The 10408-nt window shown below is 39.1% G+C and overlaps 1 protein-coding gene across 3 annotated transcripts; it reads right to left on the bottom strand.

Moving 5' to 3' along the window:
* Positions 1–1175: 1175 nt before the first annotated feature.
* Positions 1176–10267, bottom strand: arpin (actin related protein 2/3 complex inhibitor). Of its 3 annotated transcripts, none has more exons than XM_046393956.1 (6): positions 9449–10267; positions 8789–8864; positions 7347–7479; positions 5660–5866; positions 2649–2812; positions 1176–1533 (listed from the first exon to the last, which is right to left on the bottom strand). In XM_046393956.1, exons 1-6 carry the CDS (start codon positions 9538–9540, stop codon positions 1525–1527), a joined length of 681 nt encoding a protein of 226 aa, XP_046249912.1. In that variant the 5' UTR covers positions 9541–10267; the 3' UTR covers positions 1176–1524. The 3 variants fall into 3 exon arrangements, with proteins under 3 accessions (XP_046249912.1, XP_046249911.1, XP_046249913.1); XM_046393955.1 differs by having other exon boundaries at positions 1176–1516; XM_046393957.1 differs by lacking the exon at positions 9449–10267 and adding an exon at positions 9224–9261 and having other exon boundaries at positions 1176–1516.
* Between the last annotated feature and the right edge of the window lie 141 nt (positions 10268–10408).

The raw sequence follows: 10408 nt of genomic DNA, 5'->3' as shown, positions 1-10408 counted from the left end.
GTGGTTTTGAGAATCGATACAGTATAACAGAACATAATATTGTAATACCCATCTGCATCACTATTTTCTTACACTCTATACTAACTACTGCATTGTTTTGTAGTTTTGATGTTTATTGTTCAGTGACATGTTCCTTGACAGAGAAGATGAGGGGTATATGTGTGGTATATATACACACTGTCAGTATGGCTTTTTAGACATATTGTTCTAAACTGTATCTGAACACTTGGATGGGGAGTATTACTGCTAAGTGAACATGTGTTTATGTCCAGTAACCACTTGTCAATACATAGGGGCACAATTGCACATTTAAGAGAGATATGTTTTTAATGTATCAGTTGATAAAAAGCTGAATGCACCTAAAAGTGTTTTCACTTTTGTGAGGAGGGAAGCCTGCTGTAGGTTACAGTATGGGTAAAACACATGCAGAACACTAAATGGCTCTCAGAGCAAAACCCGCTAAGTCCCTGCTCACGCAGAGGAGTGAGAGTGTGGACTCCAGTGAGGCACAGTACAGGGTGGAAAAAGACCAGACCACGTCAAAATATGCACAACAGAATCCATCAGATTACAGACAGACTTGTCCGTTTCCTGCTGATGTAGATTGATGGTGATCGGCTGTGAACATGAACACGTTATTTTCTGAGTCACAACCGTTTTCTTGGCTTTCACAGGAGAACTTTCTGTGTTTATTTTTTACTCGGAGCTCTGAAGTTGGAACATCTGAATGTGGTGACAGTTGTTCGGTGCATGTGAATCAAAAGTGATCAAACCACACCCTCGCCGTCCAGATGAAACAGATTAGCTGAGATCTTTTGAGTCATGTATAATTATGTTATAGATCAACATGCATCATTACATTAATAAATCAGATAGAAGTAAATATATTTATACATCCTTGCACTATGAACATCGTGTCTGGAGTATAACAATTTCAGGATGGGTGTTACTGCAGTTCTTTGTGTTTGCTAGCTGATTAACTCAGATTTTGTTACATTGCTGTATGACTAAAACTGACTTTACTTGATGCAACTATGAAAATCAGGGAAGTTCTAAAGAAGTCAGATGTGTGTCACATCTGACTTCTTTAGAACTTCCCTGTCTCTTTGGATTTTAAACTTTTAAATACAGTGCATCTCTAGACAGGACTTAGATTACAGTATGAGAAGTCCAATAAGTGTGCACAAGAGGGACTGAAATTTATACCAGGGTGTGCATAAAAAACATCATGTGTAAGCACACAAAAAGCAAGAGTAGAAGAACAAACCAAGAAAGGCTAAAAATGCAGGCTCCAGTTATGCAAATGTGACGATCGAGTCCAAAGATGCACGCTGTGGTGCTGGAAGAGTCTAATCCCATCCTGTAGAAGTGACGCAAGATTTCCAGCCTGAGGGCCACATATGTGAGAGTTTCAGTACTCGGATGAAACGCTGGAGTCCAGTCTGAAGACAGAGAGACAGGAATGGAGCCAAGTTGAAGCAGTTCAACCTGGAGGGTTGAACAGGGCCAACATTTCCAGTTCCCTCAGTCATCCTGAGAGAGAAACAGTGGGAGAAGTGAGCCTTCTCTGGTTTCTGTTGGTGTAAAACATAACTTGTTTTGTATAGAGTATATTCTGAACAACACACGCAGCCACAGAGGGGCTGTCCCGCCCTCTTCCTGTTGTATCAAAGCACAACTTCTATCCTGTTTTCCAAATCTACTGAAGTGTCAAAAATGTTGAGTTTGCTTGTCCTGCAAAGTAATGCAAAGTAAATTTCTTGTCTCACTGATGTTTTGTATACATGAGGACATGAATGGAATATGAACAGAGCGCCCAGGGAAACGTGAACAGCATGGGCTGCCTGACCTGCAGAGGGTTGCAGGAAGTCCTACAGTGTAAGCAGCCCAATCAAAATAACAACAGGGATCACAGTGTGTGAAATCTGATAGAGACTGTTGTTTACATTATAGATGTTTTTAAAATATCATGCACATACTATCGTATGGAGGGCCATTTTATATTCAGGTCAAAGTTTCTTTCTGCTCTATCAGAATCAGTTTTATTGGCCAAGGATGTGAACACATACAAGGAATCTGACTCTGACTTTTGGTTTCATTGAACTCAGACCCTAACAGACATACAGCAGTAGTCCAGCTTCATGCGGTTGTCACTGGAATCATACATGTTAATGATAACTTCCTGTTCGATAAAAATGGCAAACGTCTGTCTTCAGAACCTGGACAGACATGGACATAAACTTCACTAGTGTTTCTTTTACCTTTTATCTTAAACCTTCAACCTTGTTCAGCAATTGTCTATTTATATTTTGGTTGTGTTTTTATGATTGTTTTAAATGATTGTTAAGCACTTTGGAAAACTGGTTTTTGAAAGGTGCTATATAAATAAAGTTATTTTTGTTACTATTATTATCATAGTATGCAGAGACATTCAACTATTCAAGAATAATGTAATATATAATTATGTTCATATTCTAACTTGTTTTCCAGTAAATGCCTCATCTGTGTGGAGCTCAAACCCACCACATGAATACATCCAATTCAAGTGATAAAAATGAAAATTGCAATGAAATGATGAAAATTCCCAGGTAGATTTGGTTTAGTGATTGTGCATCCGCGCTTAAGTTAGATTTGATATGTGTCCTCACCCATTCATCCTCCTCTGCTCCCTCTCCTTCTCCTCCAGACTTGTGAGTGCTGGCTGTGTCTGCTTTGTTGGCCATGATCTTGTCCGTCCACGACGCTCCGGCCTTTTCGTCTCCAGCAAAGTTACATTTGGTCACTGTGCCGCTGTCCACTTTGGCTAAGGAAACTGGAAGAAGAGAGTATGTTCATTAATGTAGCACCTTTAAAAAGCAGAGACAGGACCAAGTGACCAGGTAGACATAAGAATAACAAAGTAAAGCAAAAATAAATACGCAAACAAAAGCAAACAGGTGGGTCTTGAGCTAGTTCTTAAAAGTTTCTAGAAACTTGATTGCAGATCTTCAGGATTATTCTTGACTAAATAAGCATCAATAAGGCAAGCTTTCAAGAATTTCCCTCCAGGGATTAATAAAGGAATTCTGAAGCTGTAAAAAAGTTATTACTTATAAAAGTTCCTGAAAACATAAAAGCAACCATACAACCATCCCGAAAACACAGAAACACAAGACACTTCAGAAATAGCCAAACTGCTCCTTTTTGCACCTTTGAAAAAATCATGTATGCATGTATAACCTCATCTCTCACACCCAGAAGCTGAGGTATTTTTAGAGGTATCTAAAAATACCTTGACCTTTGTTAGATATTTTATTGATTATGTACATTATCCCAGATGTATCCAAAAATGTTCAAACCCAGAGAAATCATAATTTTATTCAAGCTAAGGGTAAGTTCAGAAATACAGAATTAAATAAAGAAATCAATGTAAAAATACAGAAAAAAAAAAATACTGTTGGGGTTAGGGTTAGTAGTTAGTATGAAAACTCACAGCTGAAGTGAATTACAATGATTATCTCGTCACAATGGCAGCTGGCAGTGGGTGGGATATATATGGCATATGGCAGTGAGTGAATATTTTGTCCTTGAAATTGATGAGCTGGATGCAGATAAAATTGGCAAGCACAAGGATTTGAGTGACTTTGACAAGGGCCAGCTCATGATGGCTAAAACACTGGGTCAGAGCATCTCCAAAACTGTAGCTCTTGTAGGATGTTCCCGGTCTGCAGTGGTCAGGACCTATCAAAAGTGGTCCAAGGAAGGAAAACCAGGGAACTGACGACACGGTCATGGGTGACCGAGGCTCTCTGATGAAGGTGGGGAGCAAAAGCTGGCCCCTGTTGTTTGATCCAACAGAAAGGTTACGATAACTGTACTGTAAAGTTGTTGAAAAAGTTACTGATGGAACGACAGAAAGTTTCAGACCACACAGGGCATCGCAGTTTGTTGCATATGAGGCTCTCCATGCTGATCCATGTCCACCACCAACAGTGCCTATGACGGACCACTGAGCATTAGAACTGGACCATGGAGCAAGAGAAGAAGGTGGCCTGGTCTGATGAATCATGTTTTCTTTTCCACTGTATGGATGGCTGGCTGCCTGTGCGTTTCTTACCTGAAGAAGACATGGAACTAGGCTGCACTACAGGAAGAAGGAAAGCTGGCAGAGGAAGTGTGATGCTTTGGTCAATGTTCTGCTGGGAAACCTTGGGACATGCCATTCATGTGGATGTTACTTTGATACGTGCCTACCTAACCCTTGTTGCTGACCAAGTACATCCCTTCAGGAAAACTGCATTCCCTGATGTCAGTGGCCTCTTTCAGCAGCATATGGTACCTGCCACGGTGCAAAAATGGTTCAAGAATGATTTGAGGAACACAAGAAAGAGTTCAAGATGTTGACTTGGCCTCCAAATTCTCCAGATCTAAAGCCAACTGAGCATCTGTGGGATGTGCTGGAAAAACAAGTAAGGTCAGGGCTGTTGGGGGCAAAATGGGCACCTCCTGAATATTAGGTGGGTCTTCATAATGTTATGACTGATCAGTATATATTTCCAACTGTTTATTTACTTATTTATTCATCATAGATTAGATTTATATTTGTAGTATTTTACTGATTAAATAAATTTATGTTTGCATTGATTTCAGAAAAAGCACAATACAAAAAGCAAAAGTACCCCAAAACAGATTCTAATATTGTCAGTGTTGTTGGTGTGTATTTGCCACATTTTTTCTGACAAAGTACAAGTAAATTAGCCAATTATTGTTTAAAATTTTTACTTCCTTATGAAATAAGTGTTATTTTATTTAGCCTTTAACAGTATGAACAGACAACTAAACCAATAATAATAACTAGATACTTAACCTGACAACAAGGAGGCCATCAGTGCTCAGTTCAAAATCAGTTCACAGTTTATCTAATGAATATCTTAACTGCACGCCTTGCTGGAGTCTTGACAGTTGCCAGCTCAGCTGATGAGAGGTCAATGTCACATTTCTGTGCAGTGGCAATGGGTGGGGTTTTATAATTATGAGTACAAGTATATGAGCATATTATCAGACCAATACCTGATACTGATATCTGTGCTTTTCATTTTAATAATAATCAGTTTTTACACATTTAACACGTATCATAAAGATATACAATGATTTTGTATGGTTAATTTGTCTACTTTTTCTTCTTTACTTCTTCTCCTCCTCCTCCTCAGGAACTTAAAAAATGTCTATCACATTATAATGAATCTTTGTTGAAATGTGTGGAGGTAGAATATGTGGACAGACCAAAGCCCTCCACTGCACTCAGAACCGACTATTGAATATCAAAGGGCTGATGACTCCTCTGAATATACAGGGTCAAACTCCGTTCATCCCCCCTTGAGGTTAGTTATGAAACTGTAAAAGAGACCGGAAAAACAAAGTTCAAGTTTAAATTCATTCGCTCCCTGTTGCCGTGGAGGTCACCGCTAAGACAAGCTCAATTACTATGAAGGCCATGAAAAGCAAAAGGACCCTCTGGTGGCTTTTAAAAACAAGCCCATCTTATGAAGTCAGAAAACAAATGAAATGGGTATCCTGAAGCTGAAGTGGAGTTCAAACAACAGAATGTTTTCAGCCTTAATGTGTCATAAGGTGCGTGGAAGCAGCTAAGCAGGAAAACAGCATGGTGATAAAGACTCACATATGAAAGGACTGTTCCCTTTCGTCTTCAACCGTACATCCTGTCCTGTTTCCAGTTCTGTTCTGTCCATCTCTGACTCTGGGTACCAGAAGGCCCAGGTCCCGCTGGGTCGGTGCTTGTCAGTTATCTTCACCAGCTCGGCTTTGTTCACAGTCGCCGACAGCTGCTCCTCTGACAGACGATCTGACTTCCCTTTAGCTTCAGTCTCTGTATGGACAGGAAATATGCATCTAAGCTTATGACGCCAGGAGGAATTTAGAGTTAAAGTGGTCCTGAGAGCTCAACACACTGCAACCTAAGTGAATGCATAAGTAAATAAAGAAAACATCTTCACTAATTTGACAACACATTAATAGCGTTTTGAAGAAAAAAGATGTGGTAAAATTAGCAAAACACAACCAAATACAACAATTAACTGTAACTAGAATTACCAACTTGTGGTTCTATTCCTCCATGCACCAATCAAGTTGCAGTTTAAATCCATGTCTGCCAAGGGTCAGATACTATGTGATGCGAATGATAGAGAGCTCATTGGTTTTGATGATACAGGACTTCAGATGATTTTTGTGGATCACAATGCTTCAAATAGGGATGTTTCAGCAAAGAAGCTACAAATTCTAAAACATGGAAGCTTCACACACATGTTCAACCCAGCAGCACAGAAGATCAATACAGTCAGCACAGTTTGAAGGTGGACACCCAAGATCAGTGTCACCAGTTCAGGATGTGACCAAATGTGAAATATGGTCACAACGTGCCCCCCTGTTCCTGAGTTGTTGCTGTTGAATAATGGACAGAAAACATTTTGATCTTGAATTATGGCTAAAACATGTTTTGTATGGTCACAATAACCTATGATCAATAAATAAATAATAAAATTTTAATCAGTTTGTTTTTAGTCCAATGGGACGTTTGTCACATGCTTGACAAATGGCTCAAAAACATCCAGCCATGGCTATCGCCGGCATGCAGGTGTTATGTTTTTGGGTAGTCCACAAATGTGAACCTCAAGAAATCATTGCTTATAACAGCCTAAATCACCTGCATGATTAGTTGCAATATTGTCAGCTTGGAGAATTCTAGCGCTACACGTGACAGTTTTGTCAACAAGCTGGTGATGTGTGAAAGCTACTTCTCAAGTCAGGTCTATAATGTGCATTTAACTGATGCAGATTAAAAGTGGTAGCACAAATGTAAAAGATGACTTCACATGCCAGTGCTATCTGCCTGTAAACGAAAAAAAAAACATGTTTGTGAATTTCTAGATTTTGAATGAATTCATTTTTAAATTCTTTCGAATAATCATTGGAATGAATGAATGCAGTATGTTCATGTTTTTACCTTTTAAAAAAAATGACCACACCTTGACTTCTGGATCATTAAATTTAACATCCTCATCCTTTGACTTTTTTTCTCGTTCCTTTTCCATATATGATTTAAGAACGCAGCTGCAGTCCAAAAAATTCCTTCCATCTGAAGTGAGACTCAAACACACACTGCCAGGGGAGACCGTGACCCGACTTCTCGCTTGGCCGTTCTGACATCGCACATGTGGCCGACAGATTCACAGTGAATCTTAAACCACAACCACAGCGCATGGTAGACAAAACACTACACACAGATTACAGTTCAGCAAGGAAAGAAAGAATGAAAACATGAACTCAAATGTATGCTGTTATCTACTCACTGTAGGAGGACATGAGGAAACCAGTGTTGACCTTTTGGGTGTCACTGAAGTTTGGCTCAATCTCCCTCCCACTGGCATCAAACTTCCTCTGATGGATGCGGCTGGGTTTGATGTACAGCACATAGAAACGGACCTGCCAATGACAGCACAGATAAAAGTACTACAAACAAAGTGTAGTTTATGTTTTGTCTGCTCAAAACGGGATCACAGATAAGGATTTGAGCAATATTTTTCAATATTTTTTTCTCTCTGAGTTTATGTCAACAGCAGATGATGAAAAGACATGTTTGCACTGTGTAGGAAGACAAAGGCAAGATGGGACAAATCTGGGGAAATCTTTATGACTATACTATACTGTATCCTGCAAAATGTAGCCTCAAGATTCCTCGCTCCAAGTTATTTAACAGAAATTTTATAATCCCTTCCTGCTTTCAGAGATCCTCAGATTTGTCCTTCCTGGTTATTCCAAGGTGCAGATTAGCATGTGAAGGTGATAAAGCCTTCAGACTTTGGACAGACGTTCCTGAGGAGCTCATGGCTGCAAAATCACTCTTGGCTTTTTTTTAAAAAATGCAATTTCCCAGCCTGTGATCAATAAAGTATATCCATCTATCTATTTTCTGTGTGTTTAATGTGTTTAATTTTTTTTGGGGGGGGGCTTTTAGTTTGATTTATTCTTTGCAATTTATTTGTTTGTTTTTTTTTTCTAACAGTAACTGTGTTTTGAAAGGTGCTATATAAAGTGTATTACTATTATTGACTACATACAGTATAAAGCTGAAGGACGTGACAGCTCCACAAAAAAGCAAAAATCTCTTGATCAGCCCCTGGTGGCTGGTTGCCATATACATCAAGTTGGCAGAACAAACTAAAAACTCACAAAGTTGATTTCTGTCATTTTAGGTGGCTCTTGATGTATGTTCAAGTGTTACTTTTTTTTCTCATTCAAATTTAGTTTTAATTGTTTGATATTCTCTCTTGTACAGTTAGAGCAGCTGTCTCATTTCACTGTAGAGTGCACTACTGTACACAGCTGAAATGACAATAATAAGAACCACTTGACTTGACATCTAAGCAACGTTCGCGATTGGGTCAGGCAGGAGTACGGACGGGAACTCAATCCTGCAGTTCCACAGCGCAATCACTACTGCACAGACTCTGGTTCCAAATGACATCACAAGCACAAGATGGCAGTGCTTGTTTCTGAATACCTCAAGTGCATAAAGTGGCTTCAACAATTTTGGATTACCGTTGAAATCAAAGTTATCGCAACACACTCTCACAGCATAGCAACCTGAAAGACCATTCAGCTCTTTTCTTAAGGGAAAACAGGAGCTCTTTCATTTTAAATGGAAAACTTAATGATGCAGTCTCCTGGCAAGAGAGGACAGAGTTAAAGAGCCACACAAGACCCCAGCTGTCTGATGTTTTGATGATTGTACCTTTTGATTGTTGATGTCACTGATCACATGTCTGGAAACATCCATCAGTTTTCCTTCTAGAAGAACCCCCTGGCCACTGTGTGAAAGAAAATATTACATATTAAAATCATTACATTTCCACTTGTAACAGTGCATTCTAGTGTTTGCAGGGGAGTAATGTGCAACACTGTCAAATTTCTGTTTCTACTTGTGGAGAACAGATGACAAATAGTTTTATTAACAGTCATCGGCACAGACCTGCAAAACCGAACCACACTTTTTTGAACACGTGGGCACAGTGACAAAAAACATTAAGCTCAATTAATTGTTTCGGCAGCCAGCTACTCCAACCCGAAGTGAAGTAAATTTATACAATACAGTTTAACTTTCATGATAAGTAATTTGTTCAGTATCGCTGCACTTTCGTGAACGGCAAAACACGACAGAGGGCGTTACCTAGCATGAACTATAAACACCAACACCATCAGCAGTGACTGACTGGGGATTTACTTGAATGCCTAACATACAACCACTAATGTTATTTAAGACACAATGTTTGTGAGGCGGGGACATTAGATTTACTTGGCCAAAAAAAAAAGAAGAACCGTCCGATTTTTTTGTAGTTTTGTTTTGTGGCGGAGTTCGGTTTTGCAGTGTACAAAACAGCATTTAAACCCCTACCTTTCATACGTAGAGGGAGACCATACGCCGTCAAATTTCTCATTGTGTACTGGTTTGTTCTGTAAAGACGTATTCTGGTAAATTCGGCTCATCTTTCATAAACCTGATGGTAACTTTTCCTGATTTTTTCCTGTTTCCTGACTTCCTGTTCCTATGTCTCAGTAGCCGCGTGAGAGGTGCGCTCAATTTTCATACAGTACGTGCCGCCGGGTGACAGCTGTGCAAGTCAGGATTTTGAGAAGGTACAAATTTGAAATAAAATAAGACAAAATAAAAAAATATATTACAGATGCATACCCACACAAGTGTTTTTAATTATTCAGGTCGATCTCCGGCTAGTATGCCGAGCGATGCTGGGCATTATGTTATTAAACTACATTATGAAAAAAGTGAAACAGAGTATGAGGAAGTTTTGAATCAAGCACATAATCTCTCATAATCTCAATGTAGAATCTCAGATTTTGGTCTCGACTTCAGTATTCAGTCACGGTTAATTATGTTCCATGCTTTATATATGTATGTGTCTATAGACTTAACTGACTAAAGGATATATAGGTTTAGGGAAATATGCATCTTTAGAGAAGCTGCGAGCAGACTTTAAATGCCATGCTAGCTGTGGGTTCATATTTGTCATAGACATGAGATCAAATCTACTTTCCACTTTAAAGATGTTTTAAACACTATGCTACTTTCTATGCTGTACAAACAATCCATGAATGATTTAACTGATAAAGTAACCAGGGTGTTTTCCATTTTTCTGATGAGAATTTTCTTCAGGTAAATAGTGGGTGAAACTATGTGAGGTCACCAAACTCCATGTACTAATAAGACTAATAAAAGTGTAATTTGTCCAGCCCAAAAAAGTAAGACTGATGGAGGTGTCAATGAAGCATAGTTTGCACAGCCCCAATCAGTCCTCTGAAAAAGTCAACAAGAATAATCAAATGATAAGACTTACAT

The sequence above is a fragment of the Scatophagus argus genome, chromosome 7, assembly GCF_020382885.2.
Source record: "Scatophagus argus isolate fScaArg1 chromosome 7, fScaArg1.pri, whole genome shotgun sequence".
Classification (NCBI taxonomy): domain Eukaryota; kingdom Metazoa; phylum Chordata; class Actinopteri; family Scatophagidae; genus Scatophagus; species Scatophagus argus.
The sequence above is the reverse complement of the archived record's forward strand: the minus strand, read 5'-3'. Positions and strand labels throughout refer to the sequence as shown.

Excerpts from the sequence above, each read along its gene's own strand:
- arpin (XM_046393955.1), bottom strand. The coding sequence starts at position 9,540 with ATGAGCCGAATTTACCAGAATACGTCTTTACAGAACAAACCAGTACAC. Across the intron at positions 8,865-9,448 it reads TCTCCCTCTACGTATGAAAG|TGGCCAGGGGGTTCTTCTAG; the intron begins GTAGGGGTTTAA and ends TCTTTCACACAG. Across the intron at positions 5,867-7,346 it reads TTTCCTCATGTCCTCCTACA|AGACTGAAGCTAAAGGGAAG; the intron begins GTGAGTAGATAA and ends CTGTCCATACAG.